At 47.2% G+C, this 24,610-nt stretch overlaps 4 protein-coding genes across 4 annotated transcripts; 1 reads left to right on the plus strand and 3 right to left on the minus strand.

Annotated features, from left to right (window-relative positions):
• Positions 1-4,181: 4,181 nt before the first annotated feature.
• On the minus strand, positions 4,182-5,528 carry LOC125554456 (uncharacterized). Its single transcript, XM_048718012.2, has one exon. It carries the CDS (start codon positions 5,497-5,499, stop codon positions 4,372-4,374), a length of 1,128 nt encoding a protein of 375 aa, XP_048573969.2. The 5' UTR covers positions 5,500-5,528; the 3' UTR covers positions 4,182-4,371.
• A 7,600-nt stretch (positions 5,529-13,128) lies between these two features.
• Positions 13,129-14,247, minus strand: LOC125554457 (uncharacterized). The gene has a single exon (XM_048718013.2). It carries the CDS (start codon positions 14,245-14,247, stop codon positions 13,129-13,131), a length of 1,119 nt encoding a protein of 372 aa, XP_048573970.2.
• Positions 14,248-15,246: 999 nt separating this feature from the next.
• LOC125553272 (uncharacterized) lies at positions 15,247-20,060 on the plus strand. Its single transcript, XM_048717081.2, has 10 exons — positions 15,247-15,617; positions 15,880-15,957; positions 16,088-16,920; positions 17,386-17,474; positions 17,793-17,896; positions 18,008-18,107; positions 18,206-18,281; positions 18,374-18,488; positions 18,562-19,093; positions 19,261-20,060. The coding sequence occupies exons 1-10, from the start codon at positions 15,356-15,358 to the stop codon at positions 19,742-19,744; spliced, it is 2,673 nt and encodes an 890-aa protein (XP_048573038.2). The 5' UTR covers positions 15,247-15,355; the 3' UTR covers positions 19,745-20,060.
• Positions 20,061-20,232: 172 nt separating this feature from the next.
• GSTT1 (glutathione S-transferase THETA 1) lies at positions 20,233-22,202 on the minus strand. Its single transcript, XM_048717082.2, has 6 exons — positions 21,867-22,202; positions 21,725-21,785; positions 21,451-21,504; positions 20,985-21,064; positions 20,659-20,864; positions 20,233-20,569 (listed from the first exon to the last, which is right to left on the minus strand). The coding sequence occupies exons 1-6, from the start codon at positions 22,012-22,014 to the stop codon at positions 20,411-20,413; spliced, it is 708 nt and encodes a 235-aa protein (XP_048573039.1). The 5' UTR covers positions 22,015-22,202; the 3' UTR covers positions 20,233-20,410.
• Positions 22,203-24,610: the final 2,408 nt, after the last annotated feature.

Here is a 24,610-nt window from a genome sequence, read left to right on the forward strand (position 1 = left end):
AGAGTGCTATCTGATCTGAAATTCCAGACAAGTGTTAATTTCACTAAGTCTGAGATCTGTTTACCAAATGCATTTTTCCATTCTTGTTTGAACCTGTTAATGGATGAATTGGTCGTAGCTCAGTGCTAGACTTTTGTTAAGCTCCATGAATGGATTCCTGCCATGTACTTTGATGCCATGTTTGAGTGTTGTAGCATGTTCATCTTGTTGCATTTAGATGGCTACTTGCTGTAAATCGCAGAACGTGGTCATATTTAAATCGCTTGCCATTTCCAAACCGTAACTCCGACTTCGGTGTTCTTTATATCGTTTTCAAGCGATTTCATCTCATCTTTCCAGTGGCACACTTGGATTTCCATGTTGAGGCCAGGTTCATGCATTACTTGTCCATTCTTTCATATGCATCCCGCATCGCATCCCGCATAGCATACCATCTTTGCATCATGTTGTTTGAGTTTGCACGTGGTTGATTGTGCTCCGTTTGCTTGTTTGTCTTGTTTGGGTAGAGCCGGGAGACGAGTTCGCTAACGAGGAGCCCGTTGAGTTTGCTTTCGAGGATCCAGTCAACTCTGACAACTTTGCAGGCAAGATGATCATATCCTCGAAATCACTACTATCTTTGCTTTGCTAGATGCTCGCTCTTTTGCTATGCCTATGCTTCGATGCCTACCACTTGCTTATCATGCCTCCCAAATTGCCATGTCAAGCCTCTAACCCACCATGTCCTAGCAAACCGTTGGTTGGCTATGTTACCGCTTTGCTCAGCCCCTCTTATAGCGTTGCTAGTTGCAGGTGAAGATTGGAGACCGTTCCTTATTGGAACATTATTTACTTGTTGGGATATCATTATATTGCCATGTTATCTTAATGCATCTATATACTTGGTAAAGGGTGGAAGGCTCGGCCTCTCGCCTAGTGTTTTGTTCCACTCTTGCCGCCCTAGTTTTCGTCATGTCGGTGTTATGTTCCCGGATTTTGCGTTCCTTACGCGGTTGGGTTATAATAGGAACCCCTTGATAGTTCGCCTTGATTAAAGCTTTTCCAGCAATGCCCAACCTTGATTTTACCATTTGCCACCTAGCCTCTTTTTCCCTTGGGTTTCCAGAGCCTGAGGGTCATCTTATTTTAACCCCCCCCCCCCCCGGGGGGCCAGTGCTCCTCTGAGTGTTGGTGCGAACCAGGCAGCCTGCGGGGCCACCTCGGGGAAACTCGAGGGTTGGTTTTACTCGTAGCTTGACCTATCTGAGTGTGCCCTGAGAACGAGATATGTGCAGCTCCTATCGGGATTTGTCGGCACATTCGGGCAGTGTTGCTGGATTTGTTTTAACCTGTCGAAGTGTCTTGAAGAACCGGGATACCGAGTCTGATCGGAACGTCTCGGGAGGAGGTCTATTCCTTCGTTGACCGTGAGAGCTTGTCATGGGCTAAGTTGGGACCCCCTGCAGGGATTTGAACTTTCGAAAGCCGTGCCCGCGGTTATGGGCAGATGGGAATTTGTTAATGTCCGGTTGTAGATAACTTGAACCTTAACTTAATTAAAATGAATCAACAGTGTGAGTTACCGTGATGGTCTCTTCTCGGCGTAGTCCGGAAAGCGAACACGGTGTTGGAGTAATGCTTGCCGCAGGATGCTCTCTAGTTTCTCGCTCGCGCTTTGCCTCCTCTTCTCGCTCTCTTTTGCGAACAGGATAGCCACCATATATGCTAGCCGCTTGCTGCAGCTCCACATATATTACCTTGCCTTACATATTAAGCTTAAATAGTCTTGATCGCGAGGGTGCGAGATTGCTGAGTCCCTGTGGCTCACAGTTTACTATTAAACCAGATACAGGGCCTGATGATTCCGTTCCAGATGACGCGCTTGAGCTCAAGTGGGAGTCCGACGAGGACTCACAACGATACTACGTGTCTTTCCCTGATGATCAGTAGTGGTGCCCAATTGGGGTGATCGGGACCGTGTCGCATGTTGGGTTATCTTTTATTTTGGCGTTGTAGTCGGGTCATGAGTGTTTTGAATGTTGTAATGCTAGTTATGTACTTGATTGACGTGGCGAGTGTAAGCCAACTATGTTTCTCCCCTTTATTATTTACATTACATGGGATGTTGTGAAGATTGCCTAGCTTGCGACATTGCTTTCAATGCGGTTATGTCTCTAAGTCGTGCCTCGACACGTGGGAGCTATAGCCGCATCGAGGGCGTTACATCCTTACAATGCTCGCCTCAACCTGTGTTATCAAAAATTGCAGAAGAGTCACTTCTAATTGTAGAGCACTAAAGTTGACATAATTCATGGTCTTGCTTATATCCAAGTGTCAATTTTGATGTTTCCAGTTCTGAGGAAAATGAAAAATTAAGATTGAATAAGAATAAGTCAAACACAAAGTCGAAGATGTGTCTGCTGCACATTGTATAATCGGTGATGTATATCAGGTCATCGCTACCCATCTCATGATGATTTACTACCAGAGCCCTAGAAAGAGTGAAAGCTCGTCACTATTTGTACTTGCACTTACATAACAAAAGTGAATGTAAAAGTTATAAATAGCGGAAAATGCAAGAGAGAGTGGGATTACTATAGGCTTAGAGACAACATGCCAACAAATTAATTGACATGCCCTCTTTTGATCCTTGATGCGGCCATAAACAGTGAAAGCCACATGGCATGATATTTTTAAACTAAACTGAGCATCCGACAGTTCGTCAACAAATAATTCTTGAGCCAACCAAATTTATGTCATTACTGAAACAACACATGCACACCAAAATCCAACCATCCATGAGAATTAGAGAAGTAGCAAATGTTTTTTTTGTATTTCTCACATGACAAAGATCACCATCTGATTGTGTCTTGTAATCAATACCCCAACATTGCCTTATGATGCTTATACTACTTAATGGTAAGACCTATTCCCATTGCGCATTAGATAGTGCCCTCTTGCATCCGGTGTGATATTTTATCAAAGAAAGATCAAGCATGTAAGCATTACTGGTAAACAAAAAAGTTCATAAAGATATGGTATTCCTTCACAGAAGCCGTGCGCCTGGTTTTTCAAATATGCAAGTAATAGACATGCAAAAACTGATCACTCAGCAGCAAAACTTTATAGGAAATGAGATTTATGGTTGATTTATTCTACTATACTGGCTGGAGAACTTCACCAAAGGAATATATAACACGTGAAACATTGAATACAAGTTAGAATCGAAGAAGGCATCTTAGACTTCATACAATGTATTTTTTGTAAAGGTATACTTCATATCAATAAGTTTGAGCGGCTACCTAATACTTGGTTTCCTGAATTCTTAATGTATCCATTTGCAAGCATCTAACAGGTGCTGCTGTTCCAGCTTAGAAAGCCTCAAAATGTTCACCTTTGCTCAAATAAAAAGAATGCATACTACGATACATCATTCTGGAATTCAATTAGTCAATCAATATTTATTCTCAATTTGGAACAGAATTACAAATAGAGGGCAGGAAACTAAAAAACTCACCACCAGCTGCTACTGTCGGATTGTCGTTTGCTTCAAAAACCAATTTGGAACAGAATTACAGATAGGGGACAGGAAACTCAAAAAATTCGATACGGCATGCTTGACCCCATAGATGACATAGTTGCTCGCAGACTTGACATTGCCATTCTTAAATATGATAGTGTTGTCGTTCCTGGATACAACATTGTTCCTTCTAGATCTAACAATGTTGTTGGTCCTAGTTATGACATTTGGGAGATGCTTAAGTTGTTGGTCCTAGTTGATAAATTTGTGTTTTAACTTGGAATTTAACATGTCTGTAGAAAGCATCTCTTCGACATATAGTGTATTTTATAGAATTTTTAAAAATTTCAAAATATAGTATCAACCTGGTTTTCACTGGTTTCTGCGTGGCTGCAGCAGCTCTGGAGCTCATATGAATATGCGTGGCTGTAGCAGCTCTGGAGCTGATATGAATATGATGGATAGTGATTGATCGTAATACTTCTACTGGTTTGCCCAAGAAGAATATTGAAGGCGTGGACATGCTGCTGCTGCTATCTTGTTTTGGTGTATGGATCAAAGCAAAGTACAAAGCAAACAACACCGCCCAGGTCGCAAGGAATAATCTAATCTAATTAATATATTAGAGATCAGAGCTCCAATAATTAAAACAAACAAACCACTCAAGATCGCGTCTTCTCGATACACAATAAAACTTAACATACAAACCAAACCATACTATTACAATACATATACTCACTACAACTTATACGAGGCATAGGGCACATCTTGTGTGGCAACTTATGTACCTTATTTATTGAACCATCTCATCGGCCTCAGATACTAGGCATAATCTCTCCCCCTCCCTCCTCTCTCTTATAAAATCATTAACCTCATGTTATTACTTTGTTGTTTCCAGACACAATATGGTTCATCCCAGATACAACATTGTTGCTCCCGGATACGACATTGTTACTCCCCGATACAACATGGTTGATCCCAGATACGCCATTGTTGAACCCAGATACCACACTACTTCTCCCAGTTACGCCATGCCTACTCCCGGATACAACATGCTTGCTCCCAGATACGACATGGTTGTTCCCAGATACCGTGTTCCCATCCCCATATATAGCATGGTTGTTCCCAGATACGGTGTTTTCATCCCCAAATATGACTGTGTTGTCATTCCCTGATAAAACATTGTTGCTCCCAGATGTTACAAAGTTGTTGGTCCCTGTGATGACATTTGGGAGGTCGTTAAGTCGCCGTCCGAGTGTGCTTCTGTTATGCTTCACATACGATGGAATGTTAGTGAAAACCATGCCCGGTGAACGCCCATCAGGGGCGAGCCCCTTTAGCAGTGCCAAACTCTTAGGTGCATCGCCAACCAATGAATTGTTTGAGAGATCCAAGTAGCAAAGGTGGTGAAGCTCACCAATCCATGATGGGATGGTGCCCACCAATTGGTTGCCGGACAAATCAAGCACCTCCATTTTCTTGCATTGAGACAACCATTCCGGAACCCTGCCCTTGAGAGCACAATCACCAAGGGCCAGCACCTCGAGGCTCTTGAACTCGCCAATAATACCATCGCCTAGTAGCTCCTCACCACCAAAATTCTTGGTGAGAATCAGCGTGGTGAGGTTCTGGCACCCACGCAACACGGTGAGCACCCCTGAGATGTTGTGAAAGTTGTTGGAGCCGAGGTCAAGCTCCTCGAGATGTGCAAGTCCTGCAAGGGAGGTTCCTGGGAAGGGCCCTGCAAGGCCGCGCCTGGGGAGGCGCAGTGCCGTGACACGGCCAGTGGCGGCGTCACAGCCCACGCCTTCCCAGCTGCAGCATGCGGCGCCGAACCATGTGGCCTGGAGGAGGACACCCCCACCGCTGAGGTTCCTAACAAAGTCCTGCAGTGCGCGAAGGTCGGCGGGGTGGCACGAAGTCGCGTGCGCCTCGGGCAAGAGAAATGCCAAGAAGAAGATGGGGAGGAGCAGTAGGCAGCATTTGGCCATGGGATTCATTGAGGTCGAGTGAGTGATTGGCAAGTGCTCTCTATTGGTGTTGTACAAACTGCTAGGGTGATGAATGGTGTCTTATAGGGTGTGCGTTGCAGCAAGTGGTAGTGAGTGGCCAGGCCACGTACTACTTCAAGTAAGTGCCCGCCACACTTGATTTTGATTTTGGTGCTTGAAGATCTTTTTCTTTCGATGCTTGAAGATCTTTTTTTTTCGATGCTTGAAGATCTGTGTCGACTCTTGAGTGAAATTTGTGGGTGGCAGCTCCTCTTCCTCATCTAGCTTATATTTACTTGTTTGTGGCCCATTCATGTTTGTCGACTCTTCTTCTTATCTTAAGCTGGCCGACTACTGATGCAAGGATTTGTTTTTCTTATATCAACTTGTTCAAACGCGTCACCTTCCTCCTAATTGAAATTATTAATGTGCAACAGACGATGAATAGATTGAATGTTTCTTCTCGAACAAAAAAGTCCACCGAGAGTTAGCACTCGACCGGTAGCCGGCCCGTTGCGTTTGGCCACATTATCCGAGGTAGGTAGGTGATTGCGGAACATTTGCCACAAAAAGATCTTGATCTTGAGGGGAATGCCAGCCTTCCACAGCCCCCTAGCCATATCTAGCCCATTCCCCTCCGTAAGTTTCTCATATAAGGATTTAACCGAGAATTTACGAGAAGCCGTAAGCCTCCAAGCAATCTGATCATGGTCCTGACTGAGACTCCACCCCTCGAGCTCAGCAACCAGTGTATCCCAAGCCGTCGCCTCTCCTGCTTCCAGAGGTCTGAAGAAGGAGATCGCCGGAGGGTGCACTCTAAGGGCGTCAGCGACCATAATGTTCGTGTCCGTGGCAAGCTGATACAACTCCGGGTGTGATTGCCACAGCGGAGTTTGCCCCTTCCAGCAGTCCAGCCAAAAGCGCGTGGACTTGCCGTTGTTGACTGCAAACTGGGCCCCAACCGCAAACGCCGGCCTTACCGCTTGAAAGTCATTCCAAAAGAAGATCCCTTGGGCTTGGCCGTAAAAAGGTTGCTGTCCGGGAAGTACTTAGCCCGGAGAATGTCTGCCCAGAGACCCTTCTCATTTTGGGCAAGGCGCCACCACCATTTAGTGAGTAGTGCTATGTTCATAAGCTTCGAATTCATGATCCCCAAACCACCAAACTTCTTTGGTCTGCACACCGCAGCCCACTTCACCAAGTGGTATTTGCGTTTCGTCCCGGTTCCTTCCCAAAAGAACCGGGCGCGTGGCGTGTCCAGCTTGGCGTGCACACCATCGGCTAGGAGGAACATGCCTATAATAAAGATGGGCAAGGAAGATAAGCTAGAATTGGTCAAAATTAACCTAGTCGCGGAAGACATGAACCTCCCTCTCCACGGACTAACCCGATTCACCACTTTGTCGTAAAGTGGCGCCCATTCGGCAATTGTCAAGTTCTTATGGTTTATCGGGAGCCCTAAGTATTCGATCGGGAGTTTCCCAATCTTACAATTGAGCAAGTTTGCGACTCTCCGTCCTTCGTGGTCATCCATCCCTATGGTGATCACTTCGCTTTTGATAAAATTAATCTTAAGGCCCGATAGAATCTCAAAGGCAATCAGAAGTAACTTAATCGTGGCAATGCTATGGTCGTCTGGCTCGAATAACAACATCGTGTCATCCGCGTATTGCAGATGGGTCACGCCGCCGGGGATGAGGTGAGTGATTAACCATTTGATATGCCCCGCAGCCCTGGCTTTGCTAATCAAAGCCGCTAAGGCATCCGCAACAAAATTAAAGATCAAAGGAGAGCTAGGGTCTCCCTGCCTAAGGCCGCGTTTGTTGCGAAAGAAGTTGCCCATTTCACCATTGATAGTCATCGTCGTGTGTCCACTACTCACGAGGTGCATGATACGATGGACAAAACCCACATCAAAACCCTTTTTGATGAGGACCTCACGCACAAACTCCCAGTTCACGCGATCGTATGCCTTCTCGAAATCTAACTTAAGGAGAATGCCTCTAGACTTGGTACGTTTTATCTCATGAACGATTTCGAGCAGCGCTAAAGGCCCTTCAAGAATGTTACGCTGCTTGAGGAAACCGGATTGACTAGGGCTAATCACCCGTTGAGCCACGGGCGCCAAGCGGGAGGCGTAGGCTTCTGCACAAATCTTGAAAGGGACATTTATCAGAGTGATAGGCCGAAACAACTTAATGTCGTCGTCCCCTTTAACCTTGGGGATCAGATTGATAGCCCTGTAGTTTAGTCTCGACAGGTCGACGGTACCTAACGCGAAGCCGTTCACGATGTCGTAGAAAAGATGTTTGAGCATAGGCCAGAGTTTTTTGAAAAATTCCACCGGCCATCCGTCCGGACCGGGCGCCATGCCCGTTTTCATATCGTGTAAGGCGCTATCAATTTCCTCCGGAAGGAAAGAGAGGACGAGCCCATCGTTCTCCTCCTGTGGGACCCGTTCGGCAGGGTCCCATAGGTCATCCCGGAGGCCAAGAACTTTCTCCTCGGCCGTTCCCAACAGACCGATGAAGAGCTCGTAAATGTGGGCCACAATGAGCTCGTTCGTAAGTAAGAGCCCATGATCGGATTGTAATCTAAGGATCGTACTTTTGCGTTTCCTACCGTTAGCTTAAGCATGAAAATAGCCGGTATTAGTGTCTCCTTTGGTGACCCACTTGATCCCTCCCCTGCGACGCCAATATTCCTCTTCAGCCCGGAGGATGGCCAGGACTTGGCGTTCCAAGTCGTAACGTAAGGCCCATTCTCCCTCCGAGAAGGGCCGCAGGTCGGCCTCCAAGTCAAGTGCAGCAATTGCCTCAACAATTTGAGCCCGCTCCCTCTTGGATTCACTGCCATGGTTAGCCCCCAACCACGCAGAAAAGCCCGGAGTTTTCTAGCCGCCGTGTTCCAGCACTCTGCCGGTCCCCGTTGCGGCCCTAGCTGGTTGCAGATCATATCCCAACGATCCGACACCATCTGTGCAAACCCCGCGGACTCAAACCATGTCGTTTCGAAGTAGAATCGAGGGCTACGTCTAATATATTCCTCCCCAGAGGAAAATATTAACGGAACATGGTCCGAGCCGCTAGTTTCAGCAACCAGTGTGCATAGGGGAAATAAGGCCTTCCATTCAGGGGTAAAAAATACCCTATCCAACACACTCCGGACCAGGCACAATTGCTTGTTTGTCCAGGTATATCTCGCACCGGTCTGAGCTGCCTCCCGCAGCGCCGATGCCACGATGGTAGCATTGAACATGGACACCCGAGTCCAGTCAATGTTGGCGTTGCTTTTGTCCGCACCCGAGCGAATTAGATTGAAGTCCCCACCTACTATAAGGGGCAGATTGATAGCGCGTTTGGCCCCTACCAAATTAGCTAATTCATGTAAGAAATCTACAGAGCGCGAATGGTCTGCAGGCCCATAAACGCACACCACCACCCACGAAAGGCCCGAGACACGGTGTCTAATGGTAGCAGAAAGAAAAAATACACCAACATCCCATTGCAATACATCACAGATATCATTATTACAGCCCATTAAGATACCACCCAAATGGCCCGACGAGGGCACCCAGTGCCAAGAGAAACGCTGCAAAGGGTCGAATGCCAAAAGATCACAAAACGAGAAGTCAGCTTTGATCGTTTCCTGTAACGCTACCACATCTATCCTCTCTTTGGCAATATATTCCTTGAGTTGTGTACGCCTCCTGGCCACAACCACGGATGTTCTAGAAAAGATAACGCATCTAAATAATACGATTGCGAAGGCGCACCCCCTTGGATGTCACCGCTTTCGCCACTTGCTTCCGCGCCGGAATCCGGCTGGAAGAAGGAAGAACAGAGGCCTCCGTAGCCTTTGTCTCCTCATCGGGCTCTGCCTCACTACCAGCTGCAACCGGTACGGTGGCACTTTGGTTCGGGTCGACACAGCGTGCAGCCGCTGCCGCAAGCATGGCATGTGCTTCCTCCCGTGCATGAACCAGCGAAATAATCTCGCTACAAGGATCGCTAATCGCCACGCCATTATCGTCCAAAATGCTAGCAAGCTGATCGTCCGTAAAAGCATTCAAGATACGATAAGAGGGTAAGGGGTTACCTGCGGCCTCCAGGTTCTTGTCAGCGAGCCGCAGCTTGGCGCTTTCCATCGACGTTAGCTCTCCTAGCTTGGCCTTGGCGCGGACGCTGGGAGCCCGCTGCGTCACCGGAGTAGCCTTGGAGCGCCTGGCCTTGCTACCCACTTGTGCCGTGCCCAACGTCGCCCCTAGCTCGCCACCCAGAATCGCCACCGCCACCGACACCACGTTCTCGGAGACCGGCTTCCTCCCAGCCGTCTTCTTAGCCTGACGCCCCGCACTGTTGGAACCACGCTTGTTGGCAGGGGTCAGGTCGGAGTCCACAACGCATCTAGAATCGGCCCCCGGTGCCACAACAAGAGTTGACGGCGGGTCCGCAACCACAATGGCCCCAACCACCTCCTGAGTCTCCGTCTGCGCCAGCTACAGGGCCGAGATGTTGGATCCATACTCGTCAAAGGACAGCGCCAGGGATCTGGCCAGTGGTGGAACAATCACCGCCGTATCCTGGGTCGCCACTCCCAAGGCACCCGAATCAGTGGAAATCGCACCCAGCTTGTCCCAAGTCTCCGTGTCTATAGAATAATCATGTTGGCTGTCATCTCCTTCTTCTCCCGTGTCCTGCATCTTGGTGTCGCCGTCAGAAGCCTTGGCAGGCGCCCGAGCCTCGCCCTGAGGTTCAGGACCAGGGGTCGCCCCCTTGGGCGGGGCGCTACCCGAGGGCCGTGCGCCACCATTGCCAGGTGGGTCTTTTGGCGGGGTTGGGAGGATCATAGACATTCATCGCACGGTCTCCCCCACGCTTGGGCAGAACCTCACGTTCCACCTTGATCTGGTAACCTTCATGATTGAACCACACTTCCACAAATCCATTCAATTTCTCCGGAGCTTTGCAAGCTAACTTCATCCTCACAGGCCCCAACCTGATGAGGGACAGTTCATCCACCACAATCGGGCGACCTAGCATCCGGAACCCTTCCTTGATGCGGTCCTCATGCCTGTGTTTCTTTGGAATGCCGTGCAATCGAACCCAAGTCTCTGGCATGGCCACCGGCTGCAGCTCCTCATGTAGCATATCCCGGACCGAGGCCGTGATGTCGTTGATCGAGAGGAAAAGCTTCCCACTAGTTTTTGCCATGTGCAGAAGATCTGCTGAAGGAAAGACCACCAAGAAATCGTTGTCGCCCACCTGAGTAATTTGCCAATCCCAAGATCCGGTCACCATGTGTTGCAGCTCCTGCTTGAGGATGCGGAGATTGAGCCTCCCTGGCTCAGCAGATAGGATGGCCGCATTCTCAATCCGAGCGTCCACAGGCAACTCACCCTTGGCCTCCTTGTCGAACTCCAAGCAGAAGAAATCCTCGCCGGAGATGGCGCTCACCATGATCTGTAATTGCAGCTGTCGACCCCTCGTCGGGCAGTGCGCATACGCATGGCCCTCCTCCTTACACAGCACACAAAGGGGAGGGAACTTGCACTTGGACTGGTAGTGCCCGAGGCGTCCGCACTTGAAGCACTCCACGTCGGGCACCTCTTCCACCGGAATGGGTTCCTCCGCCGTGCCCTTGGAGGAGGAGGGAAAAGATACCGCTAATGGGTCTGCAGCCGCCCGCGGCTTCTTGGCCATCGGGTCACCATGGCCCCCCACCACAGTATGGATGTGCCTCCGGCTTCCTCTCGAGCTCACGCCGTCGCTGGTTGACCTTCTTCTTTCTTTCTTTCTTTCCTGCTGCTGGTTCCACCACGAGGGAGGAGGACCCCAATCCCCCTCGTGCCCGTCATGGTCACGGGAACCGCCGCGCTCGGCCCTGACCTCCCGACCATCCGCACGCTCCCGCATCGCGCGCTTTGCCTTGTCTCACAGCTCACGCTCACGACGCCGCTCCGCCTTCGGATCTGAGACCTCCATGGGGCGCTTGTCCGCACGCCGATCTCCCATCACCACCGCCGCGAAGGATTTGTGGAGAGGGGGAGGGGAGTGAGATCTGGAGGGTGCGGGCGGAGTGAGCGAGGCGCCGCACCTCACTAGCAGTGGCTGGAAACCCTAAACTAGGGTCCAGACAGCCGCGTCCCAACCATATATAGCCAGAGACAGGGCGTGAGGCAGGCCGAGGCGTCCCGGGCCTTGGGGGCCCATGAGGAAACACAACCAGGTCTAACTCTGGTCCCGTCCCGACAAACACGCCCGACCCAAGACAAGAGGAGCCAGCCGGCCCAGGCCCAACCGAACACGGCCCGACTGAACCAACCCTAGGTACCAGTGGGGACCGCGGTCTCGTCCGACCACCCGACGCCGCCGCCGCCGGCGCGGGGGACGGAGGGGCCGGCAGGCACGGCTAGTCCTCCCTGGACGGCACTGCCCTGTCCACCACCAGGCTTGCCGCCGCCATGATCTGATGTGTCGAGCCGCTGTTGATGCTACCCCCTCGCTTGCGACCGCGCACTGCACCGCCGAAGGTTGCCAAATGCGCAGAGCCATGGCCCTGGAACCGCGCCCTTCCGGCACAAAGCGCCGCCCTCGCTCCGCTCCCAGGCCGCGCGCGTCTGCCGCGAAGGCCACAAAGTCGCCGATCGACGGACCCGCCGGCACCGCACGCATCTGCACCACGTGATCGTCCCCCTCGTCTTCATCTTCCAATTCCGCCGCCGATAACGCCCAAAAGCGATTGCGGTAGGCCCCAACCCCCGCCGGCGACGAACCAGCACGCAAAGCCGACGAGCGCGCCTTAGGCGACCCCGCCCCGCGGCGAACCAAGGTCCAACCCTCCGGTGATGCCCCTCCCGCAGCACGCACCGGCGAAAGCACGCGGTCGCCAACACAGTCGCCAGTCCGTACCCCTAACGGTTCACTCATTTCGAACTCCCTTTGTACATTTGATCACCATTGCCGTTCTGAAATATGACAGTGTTGTCGTTCCTGGATACGACATTATTGTGTCCAAATCTGACAACGTTGTTGGTCCTAGTTACTGTATGACATTTGGGTGATGGTTAAGTTGTTGGTCCTAGTTGATAAATTTGTATTGTATTTGAACTTGGAATTTAACATGTCTATATAAAGCATCTCTTTGACATGCAACATTTTTTATAGCTTCAAAACTTCAAAAGATAGTTTCAACGTGGATATTCTCTCGGCGCGGCTGTCATAGGTATCTTTGATTTGTAATTTGCATTCGACCAGACGGCCAAAGACGTGTGGGATCGATGCATGGACAGCTATCATGGACGTACGTACATACAGTGAGAAGAAGAATATGGAATGCGTCTAGTGCAGTGTAGTGCATGGACAAAAGATATGGCACGCCGGCATGCATGGATTTGCAGCAAAGCATAACCTAGGAAAAAGTATAATCTCGTGAGACATACATACATACATACATAAGTTTAATTTGGATATGTCATACCAGCTAGTATTAAAACTCTTGATACATCAGTTTTGCCCTGAATATATGAGTGTCTTTATTTATTCTTTTGGGATCATGCATGATAGTACTTCTGACACCATGAAACGGACGGACGCGGCAACACGCGCACTTATACTATGATGTGTACAGTCATTAACCTCAGGTTACGACTTTGTTGTGCCCAGTTACAAAATGGTTCTTACCGGACACGGTATTGTGGCTCCCAGATACAACATTTTTACTCCCGGATACGATATTTTTGCTCCCACCTACGTCATTGTGGGTCCCAGATACGATATTGTGTTTCCCAATCACGACATGGTGGCTCCCAGACGCGGCATGGTTGCTCCCGGATACGACGTGATGATCCCCAGTTACAACATGGTTATACCCATATACGACCTGATAGCTCCCGGATACGGCGTTGTCATTCCCAAATATTACAGTATTGTCGTTCCCGGCCATAACATTGTTGCTTCCAGATCTGACAACGTTATTGGTCCCAGCTATGACATTTGGGGTATGCTTGCGTTGTCGGCGATGTTTGCTTATTCCGCTACGCTTCAGATAAAATGTCATATTCGTGAAATTGATGCCCGATGAACACCCAGAGATGTTGAGGCCCTTAGAACTCTTGGGTACCTCGCCAACTAATGTATTGTTGGAGAGATCTAAGTAGCAAAGATGGTCAAGCCTACCAATCCACGACGGAATGGCGCCAACCAATTGGTTGCGGGACAGGTCAAGCACCTTCATTTTCTTGCATTGAGACAACCATTCCGGAACCCTGCCCCTAAGAGCACAATCACCAAGATCCAGCACCACGAGGCTCTTGAACCCACCAATAATACCATCGGTCGGTAACTCCTCACCGTCAAAATTCTTGGTGAGAATTAGTATGGTGACGTTCTGGCACCCACGCAGCACGGTGATCACCCCTGAGATGTTGCGCAAGCTGTTGTAGCCGAGGTCGAGCTCCTCCAGCAGCGTGAGGCCTGCGAGGGAGGCTCCTGGGATGGGCCCCACGAGGCCACGTCCGGGGAGGCGCAGCGCTGTGACGCGGCCGGTGGCACCGTCACAGCCCACGCCATCCCAGCCACAGCATGCGGCGCCGGACCACGCGGCGCGAAGGAGGGCGCCCCCCCTGCTGAGGTTCGCGGTGAAGCCCCATAGCGCGTGGAGGTCGTCGGGGTGGCACGAGGTCGCGCGCGCCTCGGGCGAGAGGAACGACAAGAGGAAGAGGAGGAGCAGCGGGCAACATTTGGCCATGGGATTCATTCAGGTGGAGTGAGTGATCTCTCTTGGTGGTGTGGTGTACAGACTGCTTGAGTGTTGCGTCGTGTTTTTATAGCAGATGTGCGTGTGCGTGTGCGTTGCATGCAGTGAGTGCCTGCCAAACTTGATTTGATTTTGGTGGTCTGTCGACTGGAGTGAAATTCATGGGTGCTCCTCCTCATCTATCTTTCTACTACGGAGTACTACTTTACTTCCCATCAAGGAAATAAAATGTATACTTTACCTGTCGACAGAGAGCACCTGCTGCCTGCCTGGCTCATAGTTTCTTGTCTTGCTTTTTTACTTTTTGCATTGCAGGGATAAAGTAAAATAAAATAATGCTTGTCGACACTAGCTTATTTTCTACTAAAATAAAATAAAATAAAATCGATGTATCTTGTTCTTGTCAACCAAACTTTGTCCAAGCGTCTTTCTTTGATTAGCCTCCTTAATCGCAACACAATATTGCTAGTCTATGTATCTAGTATATGCTACTAGCTAGGTTGAGATTAGGCTTGAATTCCTCCAAATTCCTTCTTGACTGGTAAGCTGGCGAATGTTTTTGTTTTATACTTTTGCTATTCCGTTGTTTCTTTTTTCTTGATAGTGGAACCCTATCCTATCATATCCTTTGCTACGATTGTATGGAAAAGAAAAAGGAAATGAGGAACTTGCGGTGGGAGAAATATTCGGTGGGGTGACATACTATTGGAGGGCAGGAAGAATCGGAGTTGATGGTAAAAGACATAGATGATGCGTGTCTTGAAACTCCAAATGTTTTTTTTTTTGTAAGGGAGGGACAAGGCAAGACTCACTAAAGCAGAGCAGACGGATGGCTTGAGGATATCCAGTATGGGCTTGGGCTATCCAGAGAATTTGGTTGGTTCCGCGAGAGGCCCGTTTAGCCAGGTGCTGGGCCGGCCCAAATGGAGAGGTTTGTTGAGGAAGGAGGCCCATCTCCCGTCCCGTGTGTTGTGGAGTACTTGTGTATGTGGTGTGGGTCGTCTCAGCCGCTCGCTTGGGGTCGGGTCTCGCCGTCGTCGTCGGTAGGTCAGGTCAGGTCAGGGCAGGGCAGGGCAGGTCAGGTCAGGTCAGGTCAGGTGAGGTGGTGATGGCGTCCAGCCTCGCCGCCGCTTCTCCGTCTCCGTCTCCGGCGTGCTGCTCGCTCCAGCTCCACCTCCTCCGCCGCCCCGCCCTAGTCGTGTTTCCCAAAGTCGGACGCCCCCACCTCCGCCTCCCTCTCCGCCTCCGGGCCCAAGCATCCCCTTCCCCTTCCCCGGATCCCGAAGCCGAAGCCGACGACTCCTTCGCCGGCTGGTCGGACCAAGACAATAAGGATTCTGCTGCTGATTCAGGAGGAGGGCCATTCGGAGGTAGGTGACTCACAATACGCTAATAAATATCATTTCTTTCTTTCTTTCTTTCGTTCTTAGCTGCTAAAGCAAACCAGAGGAGTAGATAGATATATAGAGTAGTAGATATGGAACAAGAAGACGACCTTCTCCATTACAATTACAGTACTACTCTGGTCTAGCATAGTATAGTATAGCATTAATCCAATCCCCCTTCCTTGTCCAACATTCTCTCACTACTGGCCTGAATCAAATTCAAATGCAAATGCAAATGCAAACGCAGGCCTTGTTGGACCTGCCCTTGCTGGCCTCCTCTTCCTCGCCGGCGTCACATTCGCAGCAATCTCACTCAGACCCACAGGTAAACCAATAACCTACTCTACTGCACTTCACTTGTTGTTGATGATGCCCAAATCTTCTCCTTCCTTCCTTCCTCCCTTCAATCACTCTCTGACATTTCTTTCTCTTTCTACATATATACATATATGCAGGATCAAAGGCACCCATCCAAACCTTTTTGCCCACACACACTGAGGCAACGGCCGATACTACTCCTGACCAGCAAGAAGAAGCTGACGCTGACGCTGCTGCTGCTCAGGCTTTGTCACCAGCCGATGATACCCTGGATGCCACTAGTGAGGCAACGCCATTGCCTAATAATCTACAAACAGACGACAAAATACCCGAGGAAGCAGCTCAACATGATGACATGGACAACCACCAATTGGATCTGGATCGCGGCAGCAGTCACCTAGATCCGACCACCGATAAATACATTGCTTCACAAGATGACACTCCTGTGACTGATTCACCTCAATCTTTGGTCCCTGCTTATGATCCAACCTCTGAGGACGCATTATTATTATTGGACTCTGAACCCACTTTGCCAGAAAACCAGGATACTACTTTCACTTCAGATATTATGGTGCTCGAGTCCGGTGATGTTGTGCAAATATCCGACGCTGTGGCTGAGGTTAAACATTTACAAGATACAGAGCAGAATCCTCAACTTTCTTCTACTCAAGATGGAATTTCTTCTGCATCCACTTTTCCTGATTATGTGGCATATGGAAGCACTGACCGGATGCTTCCATCGGGCTCGAATGACTTACCCACTCAAGACGCTAACCAAGGAAAGGCGATACAAGACCCAGCATCAGACCAGGATCAAGGACGAAATGCCAAACCTTTCTCTTCTGGAATTGGAATTCCTGCTCCCTCTCTGCTCTCTGCAGCTTTACAGGTGCCTGCTGGCCACATTGTGGTTCCAGCGGCAGTTGACCCTACCCAGGGAAATGCATTGGCCGCGCTGCAACTTCTAAAGGTATTTCTTTTTTACATGTATATATTCAGTTCAGCATCTCTTCTCTTTTTTCAGGAACACCATTCATTGTTTCTTGTATCTCCTGGATAAGGGTTCTTGTTAGATCAAGCATCATTCGCTAGTTCTAGAATTTTATTTGAAACAGAAAATCTCTGTGTGGCCCTGAACCTATATATATATATATATATATATATATATATATATATATATATTATTGGCTTCCTCATCAGGGTTTTGAGCTTATAGTGGCTTCTGTCTCTAGATAAGTTAAACTACCCTATTATATGTTGAATCATGCCTTGCTGCTTTCGCTGAAATCGTTACAACTTTCTCTAGGGAAAACCCCCATCTCATTTGCACAACGTAAGCTGTAGTATGGGGCTGATTGTTACAGAGACAACTTACTGAGTACACTCTCTAGGGAATTATATGGAATTCTTTCTTCAACTTTTATTCTCTTTCAAGGTGATTGAACCTGATGCTCGAGCTGGTGATTTGTGTACCCGACGTGAATACGCTCGATGGTTGGTAGTTGCAAGCAATTCCCTTTCGAGGTACATACTTCTCCTTGATGCATCTTCACCTTCCGGATATTGCTGCATCCCGCTTCTGTCTTTGTTCCTTGAGAGAAAATCCCAAGTCTCATTTCTGTCTTTTGAATGATTCATCCTCTTGATTATTTATTTCAGTAATGTTGTATCACTAGTTTATTTCTTATTGCTAACTGTTTCTGTGGATATTGCCTGTTACATAATAGAAATAAGAAGTAGCGGCAGGAGTTCACTTTTTTTTTCCCCTGTAAATCCAATCTGGCCTCCTGAGCGATTTCTTCCATTTAACTAGTTTATTATTGATCTGGTTTGCAACCGCAGGAACACTTACTCAAAAGTTTATCCAGCAATGTACATCGAGAACGTGTCTGAACTTGCATTTGATGACGTCACCACTGAAGATCCTGATTTTCCATTTATACAAGGTGAGAAATGGAAAGATTGTTATCACAGTTTATCTTGTTTATGCAAGCATGAGTGAATCAATAAATCATCACTGCTGAATTTTAGCCTCATCTATGTAAATGTACCCTCAGGACTGGCAGAAGCAGGGTTAATTTCTAGCAAGCTTTCAAGATCTGATATGAACATCGCTGAAAACATTCAGGACAACCATTACTTTTTCTCCCCGGACAGGTAATGGTCTTGTTCCACGCATCCACTTGACTCTCTGCGTGCTGTATGTGTGCGTGCGTTTATTGTGTCTAGCTACTAATCATCTGTCCTTGTTTCAGTCCCTTGTCACGTCAAGACCTTGTGAGTTGGAAGATGGCTTTGGATAAAAGGCAACTACCTGAAGTTGACAAAAATGTAAGGATATAAAAAAGTTAATAATATCTTCCATAATTATCTGTCTTGAAACCATCTGGTTATGCTGATATTAGCACTCTCTGCATGACCAGTCTTTGTACAAGACATCCGGCTACATAGACATTGATAAAATTGATACAGCTGCATGGCCTGCTTTGGTGGCTGACTTGGGTGCTGAAGACCAGAGCATCACGGCTCTTGCATTCGGTAGTCTTTCTTTTTATAAAATTTTGCTCACTTTTTGGCTCATGGACGATCGCTAAAACTCATCTTCTTAAAGGTTTTACAAGACTTTTCCAGCCAGACAAACCTGTGACAAAAGGACAAGCTGCCCTGGCACTTTCAACTGGTGACTATGCTGAAGTGGTTATGGAGGAGCTTGCTCGTATTGAAGCAGATAAAATAGCTGAAGCGGCTGTGAACGCTCATGGGGCATTGGTCGCTGAGGTGGAGAAACAAATTAATGCAAGTTTTGAAAGGGAGCTTACAAGGGAAAAGGAAAAAATAGAGACCCTTGAAAAGCTGGCTGAAGAGGCCAGGGCTGAATTGGACAAGTTGAGAGCAGAGAGAGAGGAGGAAAAGAATGCTCTGCTTAGGGGCAGAGCTACCGTCGAATCTGAAATACAAGTTCTTTCAAAGTTGAGGTGTGAAGTAGAGGAGCAGCTGCAGAATGTGCTGAGCAAGAAGGTCGAGATCAACTTTGAGAAGAACAGGATTGAGAAACTTCAAAAGGAAATCGAGAATGAAAACCAGGCTGCTGTGCAACTTCAGTACGAGCTTGAAGTTGAAAGGAAGGCTTTGTCTATGGCCAGGTAATTAAGATACTTTTTTGAGATTTCCTCTGCAATACATTTGTTTGGCGATACACTGAACCCATCTCTAATTTGTTTGGTGATGTACTTAATATGAGTACATACATCTTACTACTGCCACCATGCATCAAATCAAATTAACAAATGCACACATGTTGAATAACCAGGGCTTGGGCAGAGGATGAAGCAAAGAAGGCCAGGGAGCATGCTCGCGCACTCGAGGAGGCCCGGAACCAATGGGAGCGACAGGGAATCAAAGTTGTCGTTGAAGCAGGGCTTGAGGACGACGCATCGGCCGGAGTGACATGGGCTAATGCTGGCAAAGAACACCCAGTCGACGAGGCAATCAACCGGGCGGAGTCGTTGCTGGAGAAGCTCAAGTCGTTTGCTGGTGAGATGAAAGTGCGATCCAGCCATGCCCTGGAGAGAGTAATGCAATACGTGAGGTCCTTGATCTCAAGCCTAAAGCAGCGAGCGGCGGAAGCAAGGCAAGGGTGCGCAGATCTTGGGGCTGCTGCAGCCTCAAAGGCAAAGAATGTGTCATCAGAAGCCAAGGCGTTTGGTTCAAGCGTCGGGGACAGGTCGAAGAAGGTCGTGGAGGAGTGCAAAGATGGCTTGGAGAAGCTTGTGCACAGATTCAAGACAGACTAGCTGCTGGCTGGTAAAGAAAGCTTCACGTGTTGTGTATGTGAGACCAGACAATTTATAGCCGAAGAAGAGAGAGAGAGAGAGAGAGAGAGAGAGAGAGAGAGAGAGAGAGAGAGGAGCCATAGGAAGGAGGAATAAATTTCAGATGACATTTTGCATGATGCTGTAATGTGTACATTTTGGGTGTTGTTGTAAATGAATATGAACATACCGAAGGTGACGTAGCAGAGGTTGGTTCCATGGAATGGAATGGAATAATAAGCCCGTTTTGCTCTGTACGTTACGTTAATGAAATCAAACTTGAGTTTTGTTGAGTAAAGAGAGCTGGATGGAACAAATTGTAGTGTTGCTTACTCACTCCATGTTGAAATGTACTCCCTCTGTAAAGAAATATAAGAGCGTTTAGATCACTACCTCTGTAGTAGTGATCTAAACGCTCTTATATTTCTTTACGGAGGGAGTACAAAAATGTAAGGGGGCACGTACAGCACTAGAACAGCAAGGTGAGTTTTGTACACAAGAAGATTTACAGCACAAGCAAAGCATCAAGCATCAAGGTTCTTGTTGTTCCTTATTTCTTTCTTTCATCGTACAGTACATGGATGCTAGTACTTGGTTTTCATCCCAAGAAGAAAGAAGAATTGGGTAAATGTAGGAGGATCCATGTATTCAGAGCTTGGATGCTGGGTTCAAGCGCGCCTTGAGTTTGAAGATGAGCTCATGGACCTCATCAAAATGAGGGCTGGTGGCCTTCTTCACATTCTCCATCCAAGCGCGCACCTTGTCGTGAGGTCCCAGAATTCTGTCACGCCTCTCGTCACCAACAACCTGCAAATACGAAATTCCACTTTGAGAAACTCTACTTGAGCTGACGGCACACACATCTTCTTACAAGCTGAGAGACAAAAACATCATACCTCCAGCTGCATTATCTCGCACACGAGGCTGAGGTCTGCGATTGATGGCTGGGGGTTGCCATTCAAGAATTTGGCATCGCCTTTGAGCCACACGGTTTCGATCGTTCCCAGTGATCGCGACAGCAACTTCTCGGCCTCTTTTGCGGTTTCAGGATTCGGTGTGAGACCGAGAGCAGGACCCAACGCGGTGTGCAGTACATAGGTTGCTGCATATGCATGCAAGGATCCATCAATCAATCTCGTCTCTTGAATGGAAGCTAGTATTATTATTATGCTATGCAAGAAGGATAAAATAGGGGAGGGGAGGGGAGGGGAGGGGTTGTGACCTGCACCACGGCGCAGATTAGAGTGGTGCCAATCCAAGACAGACTCGAGTTTTGCTCTGGTAAATAAGTCAGCAGGGTACCTATATATGTATATGTCATGTGAGAAAACAAGTAATAAAATGATGAGTTGAGACTATGAATCAAGTAGTAGCCGTCCTTAAAGAAAAGAAAAGAAACGAAACGAAACGGGGCAATGAAAGAATAAATGTAGCCCTTGTGAGAGCAAAATAATTATGCGAATGATCCATGTGTAGCCCTGTCCCTGTGACATGATACAACTCCAGCAGCAGTTCTAAAAGTCGTTAATTATTTACGTAGTTGATAAGAGAGTGAATAAAGTGAATTCCCATGGGTTGGGTCATATACAGTAACTCATACTGTAAGTAGTAGTAGTGGTAGCAGTAGCAGTAGTTGTGACTTGTGAGAGAGGAAGGCAAGGTTAGGTTAGGGAAGGGAAGGAACTTACCAGTGATCTGGAACCCCGGGGAAGACGGTGGCAAGATACCTCAGAATGGCATGGCTGACAGGAAGAAGAAACATAGTAATTAGTAGAGTAGGCGCAAAGGATGTAAAACTGTGCAATGAGTGAGTGAGATTAGTAGAGCTTGAGAGAGAGCATGAGTATGAGGGTAGTGAGATTGAACAACACTATCACTATATATCAAGGAGCAGCAGCAGCAGCAGTTGGGAGACCTTTCATTCAAATAAAAACGCAACTAGTAGCATACAGAGAGAAATACCTTTCAAATAGTTTGAATCTTCCATCGACGATTGTTGGGACCTGTGCCATGGGGTTGATTTCTGAAGCAAGCAAATCAACAAGGAAGGAAATCAACAAGGAAAGAAGTCAACAAGGAAATCAAGAAAAAGAGACAGACTTACTGGTGAACTCTGGTGCGCGGTGTTGTCCCTTGGCGAGATCCACGGTGAGCTCCTGGAAGTCGATCCGGTTGACCTTGCACAAGATGATGATGGCGCGCGACGGCTGCGACAGCCGGTCCGCATACACCTTCAACAGCGCCATCGCCATCCCCTTCCTTCCTTCCGGCCGCTTGCTTAGGATTGGGTTCGGTTCGATTCGATCCACACTTTCCTCACCTTGGTTGAGAGTAAGCTCTTGCTCTGCTCTGCCTACGAGACAAGAGGAGAGAAGAAGAAGAAGATGAAGATGAGATCCCCTCAGATGAGAATGAGAATGAGATCCCCTTCCTGAGTTCACACTAGGGCATACACTGACGTCATCAACATCTATCTTTTTCCCAACCAACGCACGCACGCTACATAACCATAAACAACATCATCAACAATTTGGGGAAAAAAAGTTCATGAATTTGAACAAAAAATCCATTAATTTTCAAATACCTTGATTTTTATTTTTTTATTTAAATAAAATGTTTGTAAATTTGAAAAAAATTATGTTTTTTTAAAAATTTCCAAATTTGTTGATGAATTTGAAAAAGATTCATAATTTGAAAAACAATTGCAAAAATGTTCATGAATTTGAAAAAGGTCACAAATTTGCATAAAAGTTTTAGAAACAATCGCAAAAAATAGAACAAAAACGAAAATGGAACCAATGAAAAAAGAGAGCAAAACAAGTGCGGATAAAACCCTGAAACAAATAAATAAAACAGTCCAAAAAACTGATGAAGGGGAACAACTAGATTAATGGACCAGCCCATTTATCACGTACTCATCGCTGCCCTATAGCCAACCAAAATTGTTCCCACAAATTCCATTCATCTAATATTTTCCGTCTCCCCTAGGGTTTTTTGAGGGCTTTCTATCCTCCGGCGATTCCCATCCAAGTACCCAATTTCCTCACATCCTCAACGTAGCGATCGTCCCCATTTTGTACGCCACGGCTGGCTATTCGCCTCTATCAATAAATGCCCCGTGCCCTGCTACGGCAGGTAGTACGCTTCCCATGCTCAACTGGGCTTGGGCTTCTCGAAAGCCACAGGAGGCGGGAGGGGGTTGGCTACAACAACTTGGCTTGGATTGGACGGCTACAACCTCCTTCACTTTAGTCTCCTTCCTCATGTTTCTCATTTCTCCATGGACGAGCTTCCATCCTCTCTGAAATTTGAGATGTAGTCGGATCCTTGCTCCAGCTGAGTGAAACTAGTAAGCTTTGAGTCCGATAGTGCCCATACACATCTAGCCATTGTACAATCAACCAAACACCCACATGTCCTCAGCCCTGGTAGATTGTGCATCTCACTGTTCTAGCCATGTTTACGTGACGAAGCACCTCTCCCGTGGGCAGCAATTGCCGAACCAGTCTCCAAGCGAACACCCGAACCTTTGATGGAGCTTTTGTTTTCCATAGCCATAACCAACACTCCTGACTCTTCTTTAAGCCTGAACTCGTCCTTCCCTCCAACCAGTCCTCTCTAAATTTCTTCGTTGTTATAAACATTATGTAGAACGAATGAATAGTAAAACTTCCTTTCTATTCATGGAACCAGGCCAAAAGTCATCTTGATGCCGTGTGCTAATCGATATTTTGTGGATTGCATCAATATCCATTGGGAGATGAAAATAATTCTACCAAGACTTGTTCGTTCCAACTTTCAGATGCATGATCATTCAGATCTAAAATCTTAATTCAATTTACTATTTACTCCTGACTATATTTCAATTATATAGAAATGATGAATATATGCCACAAGTTAATATTAGTAAAAAAAATGTATTCATAAGTATAATTTAAATATAATCCATAGGGTATAAATGTTTACATTGGTAAACAATTTTTGTATTTACTAAATGGTTTCAATATAATACACATGTAAAAAAGTGGATATTTTAAAATCACGTGAACATTTTTTTAATTAGTTATTTTATTTGTACGCATAATATTTATAATACATAAATATTGGAAATTTATTTTTATTACTGTGATTATAATTTTACAAATTTCTATAAAAAACACTAACATGTGCAAAATGGGCTGCAGCCGATTTGAAACCGACGAACGTGTTCCTTTACAAAATAATAAGCACCGTCATCATTACTAGAGATAAGAAATACAGTTGTGGAGTGGGTAGCACAACCTGTCCCAAGCGTGAGGGCGGTAATTCAAATTCCCATGGCGTTGATTTTTCCTTCGTGCCGATATGCGGGGCCTACTAGTCATAGATATTTATACTCTCTTTGTTTTTATTTATTTGGCATATTAGATTTGACCTAAATTAAACTGTATAAAGTTGGACCAAGTTTATCTAAAACAATCTAAACTTTCACAGTAAAAAAATATATAGTATGCAAATATATTGAATGATGATTCTAACTGTATTGATTTGTTACTGTAGATGCTAATATTGTTTTTGTAAACTTGGTCAACGTTTAGAAATTTTGACTAGAGACAAAACTCAAGGGTAAATGGACCGTCGTCAGTCTCATTGCCAAATTCCCCAGCAAAAAAAAGGTCAAATTAAGTAGTCAATTAATTAGGAGTGTCGGTTTGATTGCGTAGCGGCGGCGGCGATGGAGCAGATGCCCACTGATTAATTAGCCAGGCCGCCTAGCAAAGAAATTATAGGGGTGTTTGTTTCTAGGGACTTTTTTATGTAGGGATTAAAAAAAAGTCTCTCTTAAAGATTTTTTTTATCAAACGATAG

Source organism: Triticum urartu, chromosome 4A (assembly GCF_056163025.1).
Source record: "Triticum urartu cultivar PI428250 chromosome 4A, HENAU_Tu73, whole genome shotgun sequence".
NCBI lineage: Eukaryota > Viridiplantae > Streptophyta > Magnoliopsida > Poales > Poaceae > Triticum > Triticum urartu.